The sequence below is a fragment of the Canis lupus genome, chromosome 7 (genome assembly GCF_011100685.1).
Source record: "Canis lupus familiaris isolate Mischka breed German Shepherd chromosome 7, alternate assembly UU_Cfam_GSD_1.0, whole genome shotgun sequence".
NCBI lineage: Eukaryota > Metazoa > Chordata > Mammalia > Carnivora > Canidae > Canis > Canis lupus.
This window is the reverse complement of record NC_049228.1, coordinates 53,919,614-53,945,929: the sequence shown is the minus strand read 5'-3', so window position 1 is coordinate 53,945,929 and position 26,316 is coordinate 53,919,614. Positions and strand designations below refer to the sequence as shown.

The 26,316-nt window shown below is 41.7% G+C and overlaps 1 protein-coding gene across 2 annotated transcripts in view; it reads left to right on the top strand.

The window, feature by feature from the left end:
- The window catches only part of MOCOS (molybdenum cofactor sulfurase), a 53,547-nt gene that overhangs the window by 25,248 nt on the left and 1,983 nt on the right, over positions 1-26,316 (top strand). For both annotated transcript variants that reach the window (XM_038543485.1, XM_038543484.1), the window contains 6 exons: positions 5,461-5,623; positions 11,415-11,493; positions 12,643-12,764; positions 17,751-17,856; positions 20,986-21,124; positions 25,707-25,811. In XM_038543485.1, coding sequence (XP_038399413.1) covers positions 5,461-5,623; positions 11,415-11,493; positions 12,643-12,764; positions 17,751-17,856; positions 20,986-21,124; positions 25,707-25,811 — 714 coding nt within the window. The remainder of the gene's footprint in view (positions 1-5,460; positions 5,624-11,414; positions 11,494-12,642; positions 12,765-17,750; positions 17,857-20,985; positions 21,125-25,706; positions 25,812-26,316) is intronic.

Here is a 26,316-nt window from a genome sequence, read left to right as displayed (position 1 = left end):
AGATTTGAACCTGGGTCTGCTGACTTCTTGGGTCAGTGCTTTTATGTGCTCATTCTGCTTAGCCGTTCCTATGAATGTGAACTATGTTATGTCTTGAAATGTGCCGGCCTGCTGGTTACTTAAGTTGGGAGGCTGGGGTGCCTGCTTTGGCAGGCCAGCTAGCCCTGACACCTCTGCTGTGGACAAACTGAAGCTATCTTCCTATGATCTGCATGTATGTGTCCTAAGTCCCAGGCACAGGTGAAAGACTCCTGGGCCTCTGGAATAGCAGGCTCTTTGGTTCCTGGTCAGATATCCCATGGTTAGGGCTGTATGTGGACTGCCTTTCAGGGTGGTCCGATGGGAGCCTGTCCTCCAGGCCGAGACCATAACAGCAAGTTCACTTTCACTTCCAAATGGAGGAAGGTGACGGGTCCTTGTTTCCCTCATGTGTCAGGACTCTTATTTTCACAGGTTGGTTATGTCCCATAGGGTAGCCACATAGCACAGGTACCCTAAGCAGGAATTAGTGTCCCATCTTACAGCAAGGTCACTGATACTCAGTAAGATTTGCTAAAGGTCATCTATCTATCTGCTCATTCAAAAACTGTATACCAAGCACCTGCTATCTGCCAGCCTTAGGCCAGCGCCTGGTCTACAGCGATGAGCAAGATGGAAATGGTTCCTTCCATCAGAGAGTGCAATATCTCAGAAGGGAAGCATACACAAGACCAAACACCACCCAAGGGAACAGAATCACACTAGTGATAAGGGCCCATGAGGCAAGATGTGGGGTGCACCAGATAGAATTTTGGTGGATTGATGTCTTAGTCCATTCAGGCTGCTATAGCAAAGTGCCATCAACTGTGTGGCTTGTAAACAACATACACTTCTTATGGTTCTGGAGGCTGCAAGTCTGCACTGGTGGATTCAGTGTCCAGTGAGGGCTCGCTTCCTGGTTCATAGACAGCCTCTTCTCACTGTGTCCTCACGTGCAGAGGGGCGAGGGAGCTCTCTGAGGCCTCTTTTATAAGATCTTTAATCACATTCATGACAACTCTACCCTCATGACTTTTCACCTCTCAAAGGTCTCCTACTCCCCAACGTGATGGTATTATCTGAGGTTTCCTTGTGATTTCTGTATTTTTGGGCTGGAATTCCATCAGAGTTATACCCTGCTTTCTCAGTGCATCCCAGAAGACACACTATTCATTTGTCCCAATGCTGGTGACATTAACTGTCATCATTTGCTTAAGATGGAGTCTGCCAGGTTTCTCTACTGTAAAATTCATTAATATGTAATTAATCCTATTTTATGGAGAGATACTTTGAGGATATGAAAATATCTTGTTCCTTTTTAAAAAAAATTTTTTTATTTATTCATTCTTGAGAGACACAAAGAGAGGCAGAGACATAAGCAGAGGGGGAAGCAGCCTCTCTGCAGGGAGCCTGACGTGGGACTCGATCCCACGACTTGGGATCACACCCCGAGCTAAAGGTAGATGCTCAACTGCTGAGCCACCCAGGTGTCCCGAAATATCTTGTTCCTTGTCAAACTTTTATTCACTAGATTTAGCATCTATTGATGACTTTTGCCAAATCAATGGTTGGTATAAGGATTGCAAAATGGTAATTTAAGAAATTCCATTATTCCTTTTAGATTTGTTAGTTGGTATTCTGTTGTAGGATAGAGCTTTCCTTCTTCCATGTTTATTAGTCATTAATTCTTCTCTCTTTTTGAATCTGCATGAACTCATGGATTCTGCTTTTTGCTCAAAAGTTACAATCCATCATTATCAGTATTTATTTTGATTAAATTGCTGCAGACTTGGTCTGTGGGAGCTCCTTCAGGTCAGCTCCTGTGTCCTTTTGATATGTTCCCTTCATTCTGTGAGTATTTTCTTACTTTCTGGTGCAATAATGTGTTCTAGGCTCATTCTGTATGTCCCCTGCCTGAGAAATAGGGCAGGCCCACCTGGATAATCCAGGAAGATCTCCCCATCATAGGGTCCTCAACTTTAATCGCACCTGCAAGTTCCTTTTTGCCTAATCCCAGGGATTAGGATGTGGACATGTTTAGAAAGACCATTATTCTGTCTACCACATATATGTATGTGTTAAGACTTTTGGGATATTCTGCATACATGCATGCATACACACATCTGTATTTCTATACCTATCTATCTATCATCTCTTAACCTATTATCCATCCCTGTCAGCTAGATATGCTCCCAGTTTCCCACTAACACCTCCCCTTTCAATCCGACACCACATTGTTTATTCTATTTATCCCCCTTCCCGTACTGTATCTCCTGTGAGAAACCTGGCTTCCATATCTTCACCAGATACTTATTTGCTCAACTCCTCCTTATGTAACCAAACCCTAGCTACAGCAGCTGAAAGCTCAGCCCCACACATGCCAGCTTCCCCCTTCCTCAGCATGTGCACACTGGCTGGAAGGGTGGCCCAGATGAAGAGGAAGAAGAAAGGAGGAAATGGGAAGCCAGCACATTAGATTTTTAGATGGCAAATTAAAAGATAGAAAATTATAAACCTATTTCAATAAATAGGTGTGAAGAACTGTGAAGAGTCTGAGGCAAACCTTGTAAGCTTGCCCTCCTTTTAAGCTAACCAGCTAGCCTAACTGTTCTCGATGCTGGCAAAAGACATGAGACTCCCGGGTCAGAGACAAAGGGCTTTATTACTCAGCAGGCAGCATGAACTTCACGTTTGTGTTGCTTCCCTGTGCCCCCCAAGTTCCAAGAGGGGTTATAGAGGGGCCCTGGCTGATGCTGTGCATGTGGCTGAGGAACCCCTCACTCCGGGAACCTGACTCATAATGGGATACGAGCAAAGGTGCCTAGTCGTGGCTCAGGAGGAAGACATTATAATACTGGCCTGTGAGCAAACCTGCTCTTCTTCCCAGAGGCTTGAATTCACTATATTTCCTTGTGTTCACTATACAAACGTACTCAGGTAGTCTGGAACAAAAGGGCAGTTAGTGCTTCTGCTCATTAAAACAGACATGCAGAAACAAGAGACCATGGAGATTGTCTTCCAGTAATACCTTGTCTTCTAAAAAGTTATTTGTCATTCAAAACATGTTTTCCTATAGAAATAATGATGGTGGTTTCTGGGCTTTCCTATAGAAATAATAATGAATAATAAAAAAATGAATTAAAAATGAATAAAAAATAATGGTGGTTTCTGGGCTTACCCATAAAAGCTAATATAGACCATAATATTGCAGAACTTGAATGTTGTACTAACAGAGGCATCTCTAGTGTATGGGGAGGATATTTGATACATGAGAAAAATTGAAGGGAGAGAGGTAAAGGGATTAACATCTATGGATCATCTAATATATTTTAGTTGCTTTACATTTTATATTTCATTTTACCTTTTAGCCAGTACTGCAGGAAATGATAATAATGTCCATCTGACATGTGACAAAGCCAAGACCGAGTAAGGTTGGGAAGTTGTTCAAAGCTACTAACAGTTGAGGTGGGATTTAAACCCAGATCTGTCAGTATCCAGGATACCTTCATCCCCCATTGCATGACATTTCCACCTCCTGAATACAGGGCTTACCCTGCTCGAGGTGAAGCTTACCTTGACATTCTTCCTCCTTGAGTTCTATGCCTCCCCCTGTGCCTGCAGCTCCTCTCCTTCACTTTCCATGGTGCCTCCCTCTGTCTTCCCTGAGGTCCCTCACCAGAAGACTCACCGCAAAATGCCCCTTGATTAAAAATTGCTTCCTTTTATTACCTGCTATTGAAGTTTCCAGGTTCTTTTGGGTAGCTGAATTGAGTGCACAGAGGAAGACAATTGGTTGAAATTGATTCACAGTTAGTTCAAGAATGACTGTCTTGTAACTATTTCAAAAACATTTTTTTTCGCCTTTGCCTTTTCTTCAATGGAGAGCGGATTCCAGAAGAGCCCTCGCTGATGGGACTACCGTACATGCGATGTTGCATGCAGTGCTGTTAGTAGCTCAGCTGTGGACAAAACCCTGTGAAGACCTGGCCATGCTTCATTGAAATGTTGTTAGCTTTTCCCTAATGCCCTTTTTCTGTTCCAGGATCTCATCCAGGATGTCCTATCATATTTAGCGGTCATCTCTCCTTAGGCTTCTGTGGGCTGTACCGGTTTCTCAGACTTTCCTTGTTCTTGATGACCTTGACAGTTTTGAGGAGTACTGGTCAGGTATTTTTAGCATGTCCTTTGACTTGGGTTTGTTTGATGTCTTTCTCATGATTAGACTGGGGTTACAGGATTTTTTTTGGTGGGGGGGAGGAACACAGAGACAAAGTGCTATTCTTATCATATCATAAATCATATAATATAATATAATATCATATCATAGTACATACTATCAACATGACTTACCACTACTGATGTTAATTAACCCTGATCATCTGGTTGAGAGAGTGTTTTCCAGGTTTCTTCACTATAAAGTTTCTCCTCCACCCCCTTTCCACACTGAACTCTTTGGAAGCAAGTCAGTAGCCCACATGTAAGGGGTGAGGAGTTCTACTCCTCCTTCTTGAGGGGGGAGCATCTACATCAATTATTTGAGGTTTTTCTGTGTGGGAGACTTAACTTTTCTTATATATTTGTATATTTATTTATTATTTATCCAATTATGTATTTATTTCAGTATTGACTCATGAATATTTATTTTATATATTGGGTTATAATACAGTACTACATCACTATTCTTATTTTTGCTCAGATTGTTCCAGTTTTGGCCAGCTGCCATGCAGTTGACTACTGCATCCCTTTGACATGCTCCCATCTTTTTGCTTTTTGAGTACTTCCTTACTTTTCTACCATCACCAGATGCTGCTGACCCAGCCCTAGAATCAACCATTTCTCCAAATAATCCCAGTTCTTTTTTATTGGAGAATAGTATTAGAATGCAAGAATGATCTGGGCAGTGGGTGTAATTTATATTTTAAAATTTGTAGAAATATGAAGAGTTTAGGAAAACGTGTATACACTTTAAATGTATACTTAAAGTGGCTCAACTCAATGGCCATGCCTATAGCCACAGTTTATGCAAGAAATATGTCTGTAGTATCAGGATATGCCTGTACAGACATTCACCACTATGGAAGGATAGACAGAAAGTGAGAGGGATGGAAGTCTGGTGGGAGGGGAGCTGGGGTGGAGTGAGACTTACTTTCCATGAGCACTCTGAATGTTGCTGGTTGCACACACATTGCCTATTTAAAAGACAGTTCGAAGAGAAGGGTAGGAAGTAGATCTGGAGGGTAAATGGGAGACATCTAGCTCTCACACTGTCTCCTGTGCATTGTCTTCTTTGCTTTCCTTTCTTTTCTTCCTTCATTTCCTCCTTGAAGGAAGAGTGTGTGCTGAGGCCATGAAGTCCATCTGTACTTGTGCAGCCACTGTGCAATAATGCAAAGGCCACCTTTGAGGAGCCCTACCCTAAAATCTGCTTTCCTTTGTGTTTAGGTAACCACGTGGCCTCTAGGGAATCAAGGGCTGCTGTATGACCGGAGCTGGATGGTTGTGAACCACAACGGCGTGTGCCTCAGTCAGAAGCAGGAGCCCCGGCTCTGTCTGATTCAGCCCTTCATTGACTTACAGCAAAAGGTCATGGTCCTCAAAGCCAAAGGTGTGAAAACTGGGTTCATTTTTCACAAATCCACTGTCAAGAGTAGCTTTCGTACTCCTCAGAAAATAAAATAAGGGGTTTCCTCTACCAACTCTTAAAATAACCCTAAAGTCCATGAAATGGTGTTAAGAGACAACAAAAAGGTTTTGCTCCCTATGTTTTGAGACATTTCTGGAAAGAGGTAAAGATCTGGCAGTTGACTCAGGAATAAAGAAGTATAAAATTTGAAATATGTCTTTTCACTTGCATCCCCTTTATTTTAGTCACTTGTCATAATACATACTCAAGCTTTAATTCTTCATTTTTGTTTTTTTGGGTTATAAACTAACAAATATATAAAAGTATAGATCAACTCTGCCCAATGGAGTTTTATGTGACGATGGAAATGTTTAATATCTCTGTTGTCCAGATTGGTAGCCACTGGGTACATGTGGCTCTTGAGCCCTGAAATGTGGCTAGTGGGAAGTGTCCAGGTCAGATTTTTTTTGTACATTCACGAGGTTGGGCAACCATCACCACAATCAACTTTAGAACATTTTCATGACCATCAAAGAGAAACGTCATACCCATTAGTAGTCAGTCTCCATCACCAGTCTCATCCCTGGCCCCAGGCAACCAGTAATCTGCTGCTTCTATGGATTTGCCTCTTCTGGATGTTTTGTGAAAATGGAATCATGTAATACGCAACTGGCTTTTTTCACCTAGCACAAGTTTTTGAGGGTCTCTCTATTGTCGAATAGTATTACTTTGCAAGGACATACCATTTTGAAAAATCCATTTAGTAGTTGATAGATGTTTAGATTGTTTCCACATTTTGGCTTTTAGAAATCATCCTGCTATGAACATTTGTGTATAAGTTTTCAGGTGGCCATATGTTTTCCATTCTCTTGGGTATATACCTGGGAGTAGAATTGCTGGGTCATGTGGGAACTGTATGTTGAACATTTCCAAAGTGGTTGCATTGCCATTTTATACTCCCACCAACAATGTGCGGCGGTTCTAATTTCTCCATGTCCTCAACACCTGTTATTTTCCATTGTTGTTTTTCAATAGTCATTGTAGTGGGTGTGTAGTGGTACCTCTGTGGCTTTGGTTCATATTTCCTTAATGACTAATGATGTTGACTATCTTTTCTTGTGTTTATTGGTCATCTGTATATCTTCTTTAGAAAAATATCTATTCAAATTCTTTGCTTCTTTATTTTTGAATTATTGAGTTGTAAGAGTCTTTACTATATTGTGTACAAGTCCTTTTTCAGATCTATGATTTTCAAATTTTTTCTCCCATTGTGTAGATTGTCTTTTTTTTTAAGATTTTATCTTATTTATTTATTCATGAGAGATACAGAGAGGAGAGACAAGACATATGCAGAAAGAGAAGCAGGCTCCCTGTGGGGAGCCTGGTATGGGATTCAATCCTGTGACCCCAGGATCACACCCTGAGTTGAAGGTAGACACTCAACCACTGAGCCACCCAGGGGTCCCTAGATTGTCTTTTTATCTTCTTGGTGGCTCCATTTTACTTTTAATCTGTCTGTATCACTAGATTTATTTTTTTTAATTTATTTTTTATTGGTGTTCAATTTATTAACATACAGAATAACCCCTAGTGCCGTCACCCATTCACTCCCAACCCCTGCCCTCCTCCCCTTCTACCACCCCTAGTTCATTTCCCAGAGTTAGCAGTCTTTACGTTCTGTCTCCCTTTCTGATATTTCCCACACATTTCTTTTCCCTTCCCTTATATTCCCTTTCACTATTATTTATATTCCCCAAATGAATGAGAACATATAATGTTTGTCCTTCTCCAACTGACTTACTTCACTCAGCATAATACCCTCCAGTTCCATCCACGTTGAAGCAAATGGTGGGTATTTGTCATTTCTAATAGCTGAGTAATATTCCATTGTATACATAAACCACATCTTCTTTATCCATTCATCTTTCGTTGGACACCGAGGCTCCTTCCACAGTTTGGCTATCGTGGCCATTGCTGCTATAAACATCGGGGTGCAGGTGTCCCGGCGTTTCATTGCATTTGTATCTTTGGGGTAAATCCCCAACAGTGCAATTGCTGGGTTGTAGGGCAGGTCTATTTTTAACTGTTTGAGGAACCTCCACACAGTTTTCCAGAGTGGCTGCACCAGTTCACATTCCCACCAACAGTGTAAGAGGGTTCCCTTTTCTCCGCATCCTCTCCAACATTTGTTGTTTCCTGCCTTGTTAATTTGCCCATTCTCACTGGGGTGAGGTGGTATCTCATTGTGGTTTTTGTATCACTAGATTTAAAGTGAGTTTCCTATATCCACCATAGAGTTGGCTCATGCTTTCTAACCACTTTGACAATCTCTATATTTTTATTGGTGTGTCCTGTTGGCATTTTGATTGCAAAATTGCATGATTTATAGTCATATATTTGTAATCCTATTTTGATTGTAATATGATATATTAATTTCAAATAATTTTATCATAGTATTGAGTTTTATTTATAATGGTGTTTCTCTTGATTTACAACTTCTTTAATTGCTCTAAATTTTAATATTTTCCAGAGACTTTTGCACTTTTTTTTGCTATCTAATGGTTTTCTTAAATGAATGAATGAATGAAGGAATGAATGAATTTTTGAGACAGAGAAAGAGCAGCGGGAGAGGGAGAGAGAGAGAATCTTCAGCAGGCTCCATGTTCAGTGCCAAACCTGACTCGGGGCTCAATTTCACAAGTCTGAGATCATGACCTGAACAGGAATCAAGAGTCACACACTTAACCAACTGAGTCATGCAGGTGCCCTGCTTTGTAATGGTTTATTGGAATATTTTTAATACTATCTTTTTTTCGATTAAATATTTTAATTGGTTATTAATACATATAGAAATGTTTGATTTTTATATATTTATGTGTTCCCCATACTTTTTCTGAATTCCTGTTAGTTTTACTAGTTGGTCTGAAGATTTCTCACGTATTCTGTGTAAATAGACATATAATTTTCTAATAATGATAGTTTCTTATCTTTCTAATTTGTATTTCTCTTCTTTCTCTTTTTTACTGCATTGGCTTAGCCTGTTTGTATGATGCTGGAGCAATGATGGAAGATAGCCTGCTTTATTACTGATTTGAATAGAATACTTTTACAGTTTCAAAAATAATAATGATTCTTACTATAAGCTTTGGATAGATTTGATAGAAATAGTTCTTTTCTTATGTAGCCAAATGATGGCTAATAGTCAATTCTTACTGAATGCTTTTTCTGCATCTGTTGGTTATCATATTTTTTTTCCTATAGTCTGTTAGTGTGATGTCTTACATTCATAGATTGTCTAGTTCTAAATTATCCTTGGACTCTTGAGGGGAGGGAAACAGTAGGTGGCAATGGCTTTTTGATATATTGTTGGATTTGGTTTGCTAATATTTTGTTTAGTATTTTTGTAACTATTCATTAGTGAGATTGATATATCACTTTCTTTTACTGTGCTTTCTTTCTTTCTTTCTTTTTTTTTTTTTAAAGATTTTATTTATTTATTCATGAGAGACACAGAAAGAGAGGCAGAGACAGAGGCAGAGGGAGAAACAGGCTCCATGCAGGGAGCCCGATGAGGGACTCCATCCTGGGTCTCCAGGATCACTCCTTGGGCCAAAGGCAGTGCTAAACCCCTGAGCCACCTGAGCTGCCCTTACTGTGCTTTCTTATTTAAGTTCAGGTATCCAGGACATTAATATATAAAAAGAATTGAGCAGATTGCTTCTCTTTCTTTCTATTCTCAGAAGCATAAAAATATATATCATGGATAAGTAGGGTTTATTCCAGGATGCAAAGAATGGGAGAGAGAAAGAAAACAGATACCCAATATCTTCCACTCCAAAATAGCAGTGCTTTGTGAGGTGGTGTGGTGTCCCTTCCTACCATGTACCAGATATTCTGCTCACTTGCTGAGGATTCTTGTATTGTGGGTGGGGTAAGCCCATCTTTTGCAATGCATGACAGGATGAACTGAATAATAAACAATAAAACAAGGCATTATAATGGTTTCATGTGTGAGACTTGGCACTCCCAAAGATTTTAGGCATCTTGAGTCTGGAGGTCAGGCTCTTTTATTTCTTTGTATCTCTGAGCTGAGCCCAGGGCTTTTGTATATATGGAATGAACTCACTGTCCATGAACTTTGTTCAGGTCCCTTGAGTTCAATTCACAGATGTGTCCCAGATTTTGTTGCCTTAACCAGAGGCCTACAGTGACCTTTAGAAAGCAACTGAGGGCCAAAGACCCTGAGTGATTTATTTAGAGCCTGTGTAAGGATAGAAAGAGGCTGAGCACAGTCCCAGCGCCACTTGCCCATTGTGTGCCCTTGTCCACATGCTGTCTGCCTTGCTGTGGTGACTTCCTCATAACCAGTGTTCCAAGCTCACTTTACTGCTTTTCCCTGTGGATGCATACCTGGCACCGTACTGTTCTTCCATGCACACCCTTTTGACACAGCAGCATCTATAATTACTCAGAGCAGCACATCCCTTCTCCAAACTTTGGGAACATTCTGAATTAGTTCTTCTGGCTTTCCCCACACAGGGACAGGAGTATGGAATGGGCTGTGCATGTGTAAGGTGCAGACAAGCAGGGGACATAGTTCATGGAAAACTTGGTAATCAAATTGTTGCATCTCTGTCTTTGTCTCTGTGAAAGCCCTGTTGTGACGGGCTGAACAGCAGGCATGATCTGAAGCTCATGATATGCCCATTTGATGTGCTGTGTTGTGCCCTATGTGATAAGGAGGGCTGAGATGGTCAGGGATGCAGGTGTGCATGACAGGTGCCTAAGGAACAGGTTGGGTCATACTGGTGAGCATTGTGACCAGTAGCAGTGCTGAGAGGGCTGGAGGGCCAGGTGGATCACACAGGAGGAGCTCTTGCCTTAGTGTCCACAGAGTAGAGGCCACCATACATTCTACTGGAGTGTTTTGGCTTCATATGTTTCCCTGTACTCTCAACGATTCATGGAGAACAAGGAGTACAGAGTAGCAGAGGGCCTCAGCAGTTCCAGCCTTTACCAAAGGTCTTTCACTTCTTAATTGGATCCGTTTCTTCTTGTTTCATCCATGTATTTCACTCTGATTTAATTTAAAAAATAAATAGCACTTTAGCTGGGTAATGGGTACATGAGTTTTAACTATTGTTATTCTTAAAACTGTTGCATACATATGCTATATACTCCTTCATACATGATAAATGCAACAATTAAAATAAACTTCCCAGCCCCACTGACATGGCAACAGTTTTATTTCTGTCAGTCTATCTGTCATCTATCTATCTATCTATCTATCTATCTATCTATCTATCTATCTATCTAGATGACAGTGATTGGTACAGGAATCCAAATTGATGCTTATTCCCAGGAGCTATTGGGAATTACCACTCTATGCTGATATCTTTACAGAGTGAGCCCTCAAGCCTGCCTATTTCTAAAGGACTTAAGGTAGTTTAGAGAACAATGATCTTGGAATGTGGAGTCATCGAAAGTTAGAGAAATCTTTTAAGGAATTTATCATGATCCAGCTACTGTGGATGTGACTTCCGAAGTGCAGAGTCTTCCATGAGAAGGCTGTTTGATGTATATTCTTTGGTGGTAATGATCATGCAAAAGAGATTGTGTGTTATAAAGAGATTTCCAAGATCTGGCCAACTGTTTGATCCAACCTATTTCCCAGGGCATTACACTTCTTGTATATTTCATGATAACGGACTTTCACTTCAATAGTTGTTCTTTTTGCCTGATGATAAATCTGTCTCTAACCTTTATTCTTTAGGGATGGAGCCTATAGAGGTGCCCTTGGAAGAAGATGGTGAACAGGCTCAGATTTACCAAAGCAAGGTCTGTGCAGACAGGTGAGTCTCTGTAGCAGGTGAAGATCTCAGTCCATCTGCAGGTAACACAGCAGGGGAGGAGAGCAGTGCCCTGTAGATCCGTCCTTAGCTATACCCCTCATCCAGTCGGCTGCCCTTTCCCTCTCAGGAGCTCCACTCTGAGCACACTGCCTCCTGCTGTTCTTCAAACCTACCAAGCATGCTCCTTCCTCAGGATGCCAGCATAGAGAGAAATGCAGCCATTTAGGGATACCTGCTGTTTCTTTATGAGGCTCATTCCAGGTTGCACATTTCATCTAGCTTCATTTGGGATAAATGCTGTTTTCTGGTTAATAAAGAGGTAGTTAGGCTTCTTTTGCTCAGAACCATAAATGCTCAGATTAATGAAAATGGACTTTCCTGCAATCTCTCAAAGCACCAGAGAGAAAGTGTAACTAAATGAGGTTTCATTCTACTCTTTCCTTTCCAGACACAGGTAGGCAGCTATTTGATCCAGGTAAAATTAAGGCTAGATTTTCCATACACTCTATCTTGTAATCCCAATGTAGGTTATTAGCAATTTTGCATTATAAATTCTGGTGTTGTGTAGATTTTAGAACAATTAAAAAATTTAAATGCTTTAAATTTAAAAAGTCTCTAAGACTCTAGAAGAAAAAAACTAAATCAATAAATGTACTTCTATCGGTAACATAAAGGCATAGCATTCTTTTCACAAACCAAACCCATTATTCCATGTAGTCTGGCTATGAGGGAAAATATTAGTCAGGCCAATAGTAAAAATCCAGAACATATGTCTGGGTTCAAGGGCTTCTTAAAGCAAAATACTGCTCTGGAAGCTCTCAATTCTAAGCTCTATGGTATTCAGTAGCTATAATTAAACAAGGTCTTTCAAGACGAACTTCTAAAGCTTTTATCTGATCTGAAAGCTTTGCACAAGCCCTAAACTTCAGGTCTTCCCATGTTTTGAGCATATCCCCACAGCTTCCTGAGCACACTGTCACTTAATGCTTTCCTCTCTATGGTTCAGTATTATATTACATTATATTTATAATATTGTATTATATTTTATAACCCAACTTTTTTGATATTTAGATTATTATTTAATCAAATAAAAATCAAATTAAAGGAATGCTAAGTAATATTCACCACCCCTCCCTTTTATTTTTCCAGGGTAAATACTTATAATTGTGGAGAAAAAATTTCAAGCTGGTTGTCAAGGTTTTTTGGCCGTCCATGTCAACTGATCAAACAAAGTTCAAAGTTTCAAAGAAGTGCAAAGAAACAGGGCAAAGGTATCACATTTTGGGTTGGTTCTTAGGTGACAGGAGCTTGGGTTTACTCTGGCATACATCAAAATCAGCCCATGAAACGGATTTACAGGGCGACTTACTCATGCACAGAAAGCAGGGTGGTCTGCAGGACCACGTGTGGTCTCCAGGATGACCCTGAGGAGGGGAGGTGGGCTTCCAGCCAGCTGCTTCACCTCTGACAAGCACTCTGTCTCAGTCCTCCATGTTTAGAAGCACAAGTTTACTGGGTTACAAGCATTGGTAACTTGCTATGTCCTCAGACTGTATGTGGAAATGAGAAAACCTGGTTTCTAGTCTTGACTCTGTCACCACATGGCTCTGAGAGCTTGGCAAATGTTAAGCCTCATGATGTCTCAACTGCTGTAGACCTCAACTCCTTCGACTTGTAAAAGTGCTGACAGTTTTTCCTGCCAAAGCTGTTGTTAGCTGAATTGAGACAGCAGAAGAAGAAAGTGTTTGAAAGTTAACAGTATCACGTGGGAAGAAGAGATCATTTTCAGGTGTCTACTCAAGTGTCACCTTCTCAGGGAAGCCTTGCTTGACTGCTTTCCTTAGAACCAGAGCCTCTACCTGAATCTCCCCAGTTCATTCCCTGTTTTATTTTTCTATGTGGTACTTTTCACATCCGATAGACCATGCATTTTACTCAGTTATTCTGTTTATGAGATTGCAATAGATTGTAAGCTCTGAGAGGACAGGAGTTTTTGTGTGCTTTGTTCAGTGCTGCATCCCCAGTGCTCAGAACAGCATCTAGCACATAGCAGTTGCTCAATAAATACCAGATGAATGAATGCATGGATGAGTCATTGCCACTATATTGATTTTGTGTAGGGATGACCTGGCTTAGTTATTAGCTCCCAGAGAGACTGGCTTGTAAATCCGAGTAGCATTTTGACAGTATAGGGACCAGTGACCGAGTCTAGGGACCTGCATAGGTGAACCATGAGTCCCTTAAAATGTATGATTGAGAGAGGATTTGGAGGATATAATCTATTTGCACTTTTACAAGTGCTGACAATTTGTTATATCATAAGCTGTTTAGCAATCTGAGTTGCTGTGTGATGGAGAAGAGGAATAAATGTATGTTCATCTTATTGAGGGGGTGGGCTGGTAGTGTTTGGGCATGGGCAAGCTTAGAGACATGGGGAAAAGGGAGAGAGAAATAGGCACTTCTGTGAGTAGGGATATGCAAGGAGTGGGGCTTGGCAGGACGAGGGCCACCATATACATGAGCTGATGGAATATCTCCATAATTCCTATACTTCCTGTCCACCTGGGGCTCAACTGGGTCTTCAGGAGGCTGGCCAAGATTACAAAGCAATGGTTGTGGTCTTTTGAGACCTAAGTTTAGAGGCAATGGCTTACCAGTAGACAGTGACACTAACAGAAAGGTCACAGTTAAAGGTCTATGCAAAGGGCATGGGTGTGGGGGAGGCATCCTTTACACCTGGAGGGAATCACGGAAGGCTTCAAGGAAGAGGTAACTTTGGAGCTGCATCTTAACATGAGATAGGAGTTTTGTAGGCCAAAAGAGGCAGGAAGGTGAGTTGAGAACAGTATGGCAGGCCTTGGCATTTCATGGGCCCAGAGAAGGGTTTGGGAGGGTTGAATGTGGGTAGGGGAGCCTTGGGGCAGAGCTGGGGAGAAGAGATGAATGTTTGGCTGAGGAGCCAGTGAGTACTGTCTTGTGGTTGGGGGCAGGCACTGAAGAACTCTAAGCTGATGAGTTTCGTGATGCCGCATGTGTTAGAAAGACAACCTTGGTGTGGCATGGAAGCTGTATCAGAGAGGGAGGTGAGGGAAGCACAGGGGCCAGGCAGGAGGTAGCAGTGACTGTCCTAGTGGGAGGTGGGGACCTGGGTGAGGCAGAGGTAGGTGCAGAGGGAAGTCTGTCCCCGGCAAGATACAGTGCCAGGGAGTGTCAGCTTGTGAATACTATATACTTCAAGGGTGCCATTCATGGTGGAGACGTCTCTGATGGTCAAGGCCACTGGTCTTAGGAACATTTTTAGGTTAGTACACCTGAGAGGAACTTTTTTAGAGTTACACTACCCCCTTGTACATTTTTACATTGTCATATAAACTGTCCAACAGAATCTCGGTATTTAGTGGTTTGATTCTCAAGAGTATCCATTAGAAATACACACACACACACACACACACACACACACGGGCACACTGCTTTTTAATGGTCAGAAATTTTATTTTTTTCGAATTTTATTTTAGTGTTATATATTTCATGTTTGAAAATCTTCTTTATCACTGTCATATTTATCTGAAACTATAATAATATATAAATTGAAACGTATACACATTTTTCAAGTTTACTGTCATCATAAGAGTCCAAGTGTTAGATTTTTTTCTAGGTTGAGTGTTTAATAGTACACGGTTTATCAAAACAACACAAGCAATCATAAATTTTGAAAAATAGTTAATAAATATAAATAGAACATTGTTGAAAAAGAATCTCTTAATGAGATGCCAGACCTTCCCCCCTCCCACCATTAATTCCCAATTAATTCCCATATCCGAGATGACTGTCACCTGTGGCCAGAGTAGCTGGTGCTCAGGACTGGTTCTTCTCTGGAAAACTTTATTTAAGTCAATACAAAGCTGGGGATGAAAGGGATTTGGTTAATGCACTGTCACTCAAACCTTCCTTCTGAGGCACATGACCAAAGCACAGGGATCTCACACTAGGATGACTTGAATCATCCAGCACTTGGCTGCTTAATTAGATTGGGCAGTTTTGTGTAGAGTGAGGAATAGGAACCCGTCTGACCTACAGGAGGCTCATTCATATGCGCTTTAGAGACTTTTATTTTCTCTGCACAGACTCCAGGGCTTTGAATGGGGTTTTTGTTTTCTACCCTGGAGGGGTTTAGCCCCCAGTGGCAAGGCACCTTGGGAGAGGTGAGTGAGCCTTTCTCCTGCAAGTTACAAGAAGGGCCTTTGTGGAGGGGGCTGGGATTCCACCTCCCATTTCCTGACACAGCCATTTTAGCAAAGACGACCTATGGGAGTAGAGGGTATGGAAAGCAATTCTCATAAAAGTACCCATTTTTGTGTACTGGGTTCCACGAATTTGATTTGGAGACAGCTAACTAGGTTTTAGCCCAGCTCACTCTTTTTCTCAACATCTTGTGCAAGAACAGTGATGGCCAGTCAACAAATGGCTGACAGAAGCTGCTAGCAGTTCTGGGCACACTTGATATTTTCCTTTACTAGTTTTCTACTTTTTTCCTTCAGTAGTTTTAAAACTAACTTTCTTTCTTTCTTTCTTTCTTTCTTTCTTTCTTTCTTTCTTTCTTTCTTTCTTTCTTTCTTTCTTTCTTTCTTTCTTTCTTTCTTTCTTTCTCTTTCTTTCTTCTTTCTTTTTTCTTTCCTTCCTTCCTTCCTTCCTTCCTTCCTTCCTTCCTTCCTTCCTTCCTTCCTTCCTTCCTTCCTTCCTTCCTTCCTTCCTTCCTTCCTTCTCTTTATTTTAGAGACAGAGAATGTACATGTGCATGCACCTGGGTGAGGTAGGGGTAGAGAGAGAGAGAGAGAGAGAGAGAGAGAGAGAGAGAGAATTTCAAGCAGACTCCATGCTGAGAGCTGACCTTGCCATAGGACTCAATCTCATGACCCTGAGATCATGACCTGAGCTGAAAACAAGAGTTTGATGCTTAACCAACTGAGCCACCCAGTCGCCCCTGTACTATTTATTTCTAAAGTCCATATCATACACTTTCCTAAGGAGAAAAATCCCTGACTGGATTCAGAAGATCTTCCTGGGCCTGTGGCTCTCCTCAAGGCCCTTCTTTCGACTGTCTTAGGGAAGCCCATCCCTGTCTCCTTCTCATCTCTCCCCTAAATGTTGCATCTAAGTCTTCTTTGCTGGACCAATTTCAGCATTTTATTATTACTTTTTTTCTGGGTTATTAACAGTATTCTAGGAGCTCATTTTCTTTCTGTTTCTAGGAGGTTTGAGCCAGATGTGCTTGGAACATTTTTATTATTTCCAGGGCACTATTTTTTTCCCTTGTAGAAATAGTCTCTACTTTTTAAAAATGCAAGCTAATGGAAGCATGATTCATTTGCATTCTAAGAAAACAACTCTTCTTTTTAAATTTAAACTTTTATTGAGGTATAAGTGACATATAACATATTAGTTTCAGATGTACAACATAACGATTCGATATTGTATATATTGAGGAATGGTCACCACTATAAGTCTGGTTAACATCTGTCACCATATATAGTTACACATTTTTTTCTTGTGATGAGAACTTTTAAGATTTACTCTCAGCAACTTTCAAACATGCAGTACAGTGTTACTAACTACAGTCACCATGGTGTACATTACATCCCCATGATGTATTTATTTTACAACTGGAAGCTTCTATCTTTTGACTCCCTTCATCCATCTTGCTCCCACTCCTCAATGCCTCTGGTAACCACTAATCTATTCTCTGTAACTATGAGCTTGTTTTTTTATTTTGTTTTGTTTTGTTTTTATTTGTTTTAGATTCCACATATAAGTGAGATCATATGGCGTTTCTGTCTGGTTTATTTCACTTAGCATGATGCCCTCAAGCTCCATCCATGTTGTCAGAAACTGCAAGATTTCATTCTTTCTTTTTTTTTTTTTTAAGATTTATTTATTTATTCATTTGAGAGAGAGAGAATGTGAGCAGGTGGAGAAGTAGAGGGGGTGGGAGAGAATCTCTAGCAGAGAGATGCAGGGCTCAGTCTCATAGCACCAAGATCATGACTTGAGCCCGAATCAGGAGTTGAATGCTTAAAAAACTGCGCCACCCAGGTACCCCAAGATTTCATTCTTTTTTGTGGCTGAATAATATTATATATATCTATATATATAATATTATATGTATATCTCACATCTTCTTTATCCATTCATCTATCGATAGATACTTAGATTATTTCCATATATTGCAACTTCTTTTTAAAATACTCCATCACTTTTAGATCAGCCTGCTGGTACAACAGCCAGCCTTTCTCTGGTGAATGAAGCACAGTACTTGCTGATAAACAGATCCAGTGTTTTGGAGCTTCAGCAGCAATTAAATGCCAGGTAAGACCTTTTGCCTTGGGCATAGCAGACATGTGTAACCACTTGACTCTGGGAGTGAGCCTGGCACCTACCTGGGGAGTCATGGAGTCTAGATGAGAGACTGAGGCCCTAAGAAGTTGCAAAGCCCTTAGGTACAGTTCCCACATCTCTCTTGATGCCTTCATGATGCTTAGTCAACCCTAACTTTAAGTTTTTATTTTCTTTCTTCCTTTTCCTTTTCCTTTTCCTTTTCCTTTTCCTTTTCCTTTTCCTTTTCCTTTTCCTTTTCCTTTTCCTTTTCCTTTTCCTTCCTTCCTTCCTTCCTTCCTTCCTTCCTTCCTTCCTTCCTTCCTTCCTTCCTTCCTTCCTTCCTCTCTCCCTCCTTCTCTCTTTCTCTCTCTCTTTCTTAAAAATTTTAGTTATTTATTTGAGAGAGAGTGAGAGAGAAGCATAAGTAGTGGAGAGGGGCAGGGAGAAGCAGGTTATTGGCTGAGCAGAGAGTCCGATACAGGCCTCAGTCCCAGGACCCTGAGATCATGACCTGAGCTGAAGGCAGACACTTAACTGACTGAGCCACCCAGGCACCCCAATCATTCCATCTCTTAACATTTGCTCTAATTGAATTGAACTTGACCCAGTTTCGTTGCCTGCCCTCTACTACTCCCTGTCCCCTAGGAGCTTTGCCCTACTTCCACAGTCATTTTGAGTGAAAAGAAGAGTGATTATGAAAGCTTTTAAAATTGTAACTATAGATATTATTTGTTTGTATCATCAGACAGAACTGACATGACTGCCTGCCTGCTCCCATCCAGTGCTCTTCCAAGGGCCCTGACATATTAGCGGGTCAGCTCTAGAAAGGATTAGTTCAACTCCCTTCATTGTTCTTTAGAGGAAATTGAAGTCTCAAGGTAATCAGACAATTAGGGCAAAAAGAATTACCCCGTTGTTTTGTGAGAGCTGGATGGACTGCTCATCCCTGGTCCACAGGCTAGGAGGGGTGTGTATATGCCTGTCACCATGAGCCAGGGATCCTGTAACTCTCACATGCCATGTGGTCCTGGGCACATGTGTGCATACTCACAAACATGGACAAATATAGCTTAATAAAAATGACAAAGATGGACTGTTTGTAGTAATTCCTCTTTATAGTCATTGGCAAAAACATACAACACAGTTCCCTGGCTGTGGCCCAGCTCACCCTCCTTGGGTTCATAAGAGCCCAAGCGCATGGGCCCTGGGTGTTCACTGAGCTAGCCTGGCACAGAGTGACACTTCTCTTCAGGTACTCAGAGCCCTTGGGGAGGGCAGGTCAGCAGTTTTCTAGGATTCTTGGTGTGGAAAACTAGGAGATGGAGACAGGCTTGCTGCAGTCCTGGTTCCTACCAGGAGGGGACCATGTTTCCTACCAGTTGGTTTAATGCTGGGCTGACAAGCAGCAAGTAGGCAGAGAAGGTAAGAGGACCAGCCTGTGCCTAGTACCTGAGAGGGTCGCTAGAGGCTCTGGTTGCTGTATCTCTGTTCTACTTTCAAATCTGACGGACTCTATGTTATATATGCTGACCACATTAGCTTTTAAACATACAGTTTTTCTTTTTACAGAGGACAAAAGAAAGGTTTGTAACCTGGAGGGTAAATCCAGAATCAAAGGATTTTAGGACTGGAAAGTACTAGCTCTTGCATTTCAGATGAGGAAACTGTAGTTCTCAGTTCATCAGTCATGGGAGTTATACATAGGGGCAAAGCTAGAGGTGGTTCTCCTGGCTCCCAGCTTTTCACACACCATTCCCCATTTGGAAGGGAATTGAGATATAGCCGTATCCTCCACTAGAGACTTTCAGTTCTGTTTCCAGGGAAAATTCAATCATACTTAAGGATCCCCCCCCCCAACTTAAAATTTATTTATTTTTTGTTGAGGCACAACAAAGCAGGAAAATAATAAGGACATAGCTCAATGAATTTTTACAGATGTATATGCCCATGTAACCACCACCCAGATCAAATAGAGAACATTTCTAGTAAACCAGAAACTTTCCTTGTATCCCCTCTTAGCCTTATCAAAGGTCATCACTATTCTGCCTTCATTCACCAGAGATAGTCTCACCTATTCTTGAACCCAGTATAATGGGATCATACAATGTGTTCTTTTGCTGAAGTTTTTAAATGCTTTTTTTCAGTGCTTTTTCACTTGGGGGAGGGGGTGCATGGAGGTGCCAAGAGCCCTTGTATGGGGCCTTGTGTCAGTAAGCAGAGATTGTAAACAAGAATTACAAATATAGCATATGCTAGTTAAAACTGCAAACAGGATAAAAGTTAAGAAGTAAATTTGTTTTTATCGACATATAATTGACATACAATATTACATTAGCTTCAGATGTACAATATAATGATTCACTATTTGTATATATTAACAAATGATCACCACAATAAGTCAAATTAACATCTGTCACCACATACAATTTTTTTCCTTGAGATGAGAACTTTTAAGATTTTCTTTCTTACCAATCTTCAAATAGGCAGTACAGTAGTAACAACTATAGTCATCATGCTGTACATCTCCATGATGTATTTATTTTAGCACTGGAAGCTTGTATCTTTTGACTCCCTTTACCCATTTCGACTGCTCCCATGCCTGCTTCTTGTAACCACCAGTCTGTTCTCTATAGGAAATAAATACTAAAACCTCCCATAGGTACCTGTTGCTTTATGATATTAGAAAAAGAGTATGAGGTCTTGCAACATTTTAGGTCCTTGGTAACTAAGCCTATTGACACTCTTTAAATGCCTTGTCTGGACTCACCTCATAGAACTGGTATTTTCATATATGTTTGTTCACTTGACCCTGTTCACTTGGTTTTTAGAATCCTTCAGCTTTTCTGCTAAGATCTACTCACCTTTGTGCTGCCTCTAGTAGGCCTCTTCATGGAGATGGGACTATCTCTCAGGGGACACCATCAAGGTCTATTAAACAGATGGGTGTCTGTTGGCCTTATACTCGTGGCAGAAGCTTATTCTGATCATCTAGGCCTCAGGCCAGAGTGCAGTTGATGAAGTCAGGCATCAAGTGCTAGAAATGTTGAATAAATAAAACAATGCACTTACCCACTTCTCCTCACTTACCCCCCCCCCCCCCCTTCGGTATGTCTTAAACAGTGATGAGAATGGAAAGGAGGAGTTATTCCCAATGAAAGACCTCATCTCACGTTTCCGTGCCAATATTATTACCAATGGAACAAGGGCTTTTGAAGAAGAGAAGTGGGATGAGATCTCTATTGGTTCCTTGCGTTTCCAGGTGAGTTGAGGGAAGTTCAGTTACCCTTCCTCAAGGGTTGCAAATGGAAACTGACCTTTATCTAAGGCCAGGGTGGTGGTAGGCGGGAATGCCTCTCTTTGACTCTTAAAGGAGAGTCCTTTGACATCTACATTTTGGGACTCCCCTGGGAAGGATCTGTTGTTTATTCCCCATGAGGGCAGCAACAGTCAGTTTCACATGGGGCAGAGAGAATATGCCCCATACAGGTGATTGCAAGCTCAGTGCCACCTCCACCCCCTCACTATGTTCAGGCTTAGATTCTGTTTTCTTAGAATGCTGTGTCTATGAGAACTTTATCCTCTTGAAACCTGTTGGACTTTACTGCTGTCTGGTGGAGAAGGTCCCAGATGCCTAGCAGTCCCTCAGTGCTCATGGCCACTCCACCCTCTTCCCACGCTCTGCCCTCTGGCCTCACTGGTTATTGTGGAGGAGCTCGTAGTCAGAGGCAAAGCCATGGCTTGCTGTCTCTCCCCAGGCTCTGAGCTCCCCAAATTGTGCAATGGGCATGGAAGATGTGAGGAAGTCTTAGGTTAAAACCTGCATTCTTTCTTGGAGCCAGTAAAGGCCTCAGAGCCCTGAGCCCTCTGACCTCTCCAACCTCTCCGAGCTTGCCAGCCCTCACCCCTACCTGCCATACCACCCTTCTCTCCAATCTCTAAACAGGCCAAGCGTCCTGTCTCAGCACCTTTGTCCCTGCTGTCCCTTAGGCCTGGCACGTTCTTCCTGCCACCACTTCAGGACCTCTGCTCAGATACCACTTCCTTGAAAAACTCTGAGTCTGCATACTACCTGCTTATTCCTTCAGGGCATACAAGGGTGGGGCTTAAGTAGGCTTTGTTCCCTGCTGTCCCTCTAGGGCCCAGAACAGTCCTGGCTGGGAGTCAGTGCTCAGTAATTGTTGAGAGAATGAATTGACAGGAAAGATAAGGAATAGCTAGGGACGGAAGGATAGGGCATCTGCACAGAATGTGCCCAGTTCTTTAGTGGGGGCATGAAACTATTTTGATAGTAGTGTTATTAATCAATGGTATAATGACTATACTGGGCTACCTTGTGTCCTGGCTCTGCACTTGGAAGGGACACCACTGTAATATCCAGAAAAGCAGTAAATTAAAACAATAAATCTTTTGAAGAATGTCAGAGGTCTGAGGTTGTGGAGGGTGATTCAATCTGCATGACGCTAAAATGTCCTAGAGAACTTCTTTTATCCATTTAACTCCCCAAACTTCCTCTTATCCTGGCAGCTGCTCCCTCTTGAAAAAAACAATCTCTTCTCTCTGTGACATTCACTCCCACAGACTTCTCACTGGCACTAGCCTTACTGCCGCCTCCCCCACCCCCTTATCCCTGACTCCTGATGTCCTCTTATTTCCTGTTGCTGTGTCCTTGTCATGTCTTTAAAACACTTGCTCTTAGGTATCCTGCCTGATATTGAGTAGGTGCTAGTCTATGTTGTTTGATAAATGAAGAGGAGGGAGAAATAAAGGAAGAAAAGAATAGGATAACGAAAGAACTAGAACTAGTTTGTTGTCACTGTCAGAAACTCACCCAGAAACCATAGCACTGTGGCTCTTCAGGTACCCCCAGAGATGTGCATACAGGGAAGATTCTTTAAGATACTTTTATGAGATGCTTTGTTTTCTTTAGGTCACTTAATAAACATTCATTAATAAGAGTGAGACTTTGCCTGCCCTTTGGCTCAATTCTTTCACGGGTAGCAATCTATTCCACAAAATACAGTAATACATGTATGCAGAGCTATGTTACAAACTTATTGTAGTGCTTATGATGTTAAATATGAAGAATTGGAGGCTATCCTACATATGCACAAAAAGGGAAACTGGTTAAATAAATTATGTTATCTTCACACAATGTGGTCCTGTGCAGACACTAAAAAGTATAAACTATAGTTAGTACTGTGCCTTTCAAAAACTAAATGCTTAAAAGACGTTTGCTGTTGCTAATACTCAGGCTGAGGCCGTTGCAATGCAAAAAGCTTTAGCACATCTCTGTGCTAAAGAGAGCACTGGGGATCATCAGGTCATAGAAACTTGGATATGTGTTGGTTTTAGAGTCACATTTAGGGAGATTGATGCTAAAAAAAGAACAAAAACAAAAAACGTTAGAGCTCAAAGAGGGTTATGTGGATTAAGACCTTTATTGCAAAATTATCGATAACAGCAAAGAGTTAAGAAACTGTTGATATGGCTTTGTAGAACAGTGAAGAACATCACCTCCCAGGAATGCCAGGCCATCCTGAACATTGCAAAGCTCAGGGATGGGGTCGTCTCTGTACAGACATGGAAGGATGTCCAAGATGTATTGTGGAGTGATGCCAACAGGGAGGAAACTCAGTGGTCTTTCAGAGTGCAGTGAGTGTGCTATGCAGGTGCATGGGGTGTCGTGTCCAGCTATAAGCTGCAGTCTGGAGTGACCTACAGCCATGTTAGTGGCCTTTGCCTCTGAGGATGGATAGAGAGGCTACTGCTAAGTGCTTTCTCATTTCTTAAAGCTTCTGTATCATTTGAGTTATTTTTCAAAGAACCTGTATGCTAGTAAACAATTTTCTACAATCCCAATGGATAAGAGTACTAGAAAAAAAAAGCTTAAATTTACAGTGTTTTTTAAAAAAATACTTTGTTTATTTATTCATGAGAGACACACACAAAGAGAGAGAGAGAGGCAGAGACACAGGCAGAGGGAGAAGCAGGCTCCACGCAGGAAGCTCGATATGGGTCTTGATCCCAGAACCCTGGGACCACGCCCTGAGCCGAAGGCAGATGCTCAACCACTGAGCCACCCAGACGTCCCAAAAATTACAGTTTTGTAAGAAAGTTGATTTCTCTGTCTTAGTGTTTGAAAAAAGTGCCTGGAAAATATCTTTCCTTCTGCCAGCTTGAGAAACTGTCTTAAGAGAGTCTTTTCACCAAAGTGACAGGATTTTTACTTCAAGTGTTGTCTGTCAGGTGGCCACTGGGGCCCGGGGCTGGTGGGACATCCCTTCTGTGGGACATCTATTCTGAGGGACATGGCTCTGCAGAGTCAGAGGGAGCCTGGCCTGGCAATCATAATGTTCTAGGCAGAGAAGGTAAAATGTTCTGTATTTGATTCTGGAGGGCTTAGTGTTCTGATCTTTTGGAAGTCTTGTTCCATATTGGGGATTCTTGTGTGTTATAATGAGAGCTTCCACTTTTGAGCATGACTAAGTGCCAGGCCTGGGCTTGACGTCTTAGAAATCACCAAATCAAGCTAAGGGGCTGGATGAGGAAATAGGGCTTTGAGAGGTCGTAGGTCTACCCTGTATTGAGGCAAGTGCTGGGCGGAGGCCCGTACAGCGCACTCCAGCTGCTTATGGAGGCCTGCGGACCTTGACTTCCGCACCACGGTGAGGGCACGCTTCCCCTGGTTTAGTGCCCACCAGCCAGGAGCGAGGGATAGGAAAGGCCAAGACACATCCAGATTTAGTTGTTTCTGATTTCAGTGCTTACTTTGCGCCCATGGGTGAGCAGAGGAGCAAAGGAGAAAATCAAGTGCCTTTGCTCTTTTTATATGTGAGACAAAAGAAGCGTCTTGTCACCGCTGAGTGCATACTTTCTTTTTTTTGTGTTAACACTTATGGGAGATTTTCTCACTTTAAAGCAATTCATGTTCATGGCAGACCAAGCAGAATAGAAGTTCTACCATATGGTATGACCCCTGTCAAGACACTGTGTATATATATATGTTTTGTTTCCTGCTTATTTCACTTATAAACGTAAATATTTCCCCTTTCATTTAAAGCTCTTTATAGGGATGCCTGGGTGTCTCAGCGGTTGAGCGGCTGCCTTTGGCTCAGGGCCTGATCCCGGATTTTCAGGATTGAGTCCCTCATGGGGCAACCTGTGGATAGCCTGCTTTTCCCTCTGCTTATGTCTCTGCCTCTCTCTCTCTGTCTGTTATGAATAAATAAATAAAATCTTAAAAAAAAAATAAAGCCCTTTATAGAGGTAATTTTAATACCTGCATGATACATACATGGAGTGTGGCCATCCTTTTCTACTCTTTGATGTTTAAGACACTCCCAGATTTCCCCTACTACAAGTAATGTGAGAAGGATCCTTGTATGTGAATCTGTGTTTGTACTTGTGGTTCTTTTCTTAGGTGAAATTCCTAGGATTGAAATTTCTGGGTCAAAGGGCATGGACATTGTAAGGTTCTTTCAGAGGACTCAGTGCTGTGTCCGTAGGTATTGATCTTCTCCCCTTTTACCCCTCCAATCAGTTATTTCTTTTCTTCCTGGGAGGATCCCCAGGATTCATTTGAAAGCCATCCAAGATTCACAACCCCTCTTTTTTTTCTCTACAAAGCCCTGAGGTGGGAGCCTTTCAGTAGATGACCAATGACCTGAGGAGGTGCCACTTTCTGGCTCCTTGCTGTTAGAATATTGAGCATTTCTGTGTGTGAGTGGGGCTGGAGACTCTACCTCTTACAACCAGTCTTCCGGACTCAGCTTCCTACCTGCACAGCAGGAGTGTCTGGTCATTTTCATGGCAACACTCTCTTTTCCCTTCTCACCTCCCAGGTTTCGGGGCCTTGTCACAGATGCCAGATGATCTGCATCGACCAGCAAACTGGGCAGCGAAACCAAAATGTTTTTCAAAAGCTTTCTGAGAGGCGCGAGAGAAAGGTAAGCATGATTGTGAACCATGGCACCTGTTTTAAGATCCTGGCTCATTATCCACACCAGAACTGTAGTTCTGAGTAATAGTGCTGAGTTAAGTTTTAGAAGTAGGGACACATCCTAAGGCTGATGGGCTACCATTAAGGTTCTGACCTCATCCACGGACCCATCTTATTTTTCCTTTCTATCACTTCCTTACTATTTTGGGTCTTATTATGTGTATTTTTGATGCTGTCAAATTTCATTAAAGGGATATTGGGTGTAAATAAGAAATAAGGAAATAAGCAAAGTAATTTTTTTGTATTGATCATTATTTTCTTCTCCATGGATGTCTCATGAGGGTAAAATGCCCCCTGGTAAGTAGTGGAGCTGCACAAATTCAGTAAATTCTACTCTCAGAAGCCTGTAAATCATCTTGAGGGTTCATATGCCCAAATATTGTTTTTGTGGAGGCCAGATTATAGAAACTGAATTTCTCACAGATTGATTCTTTAGGAAGATCTGTGTCTAG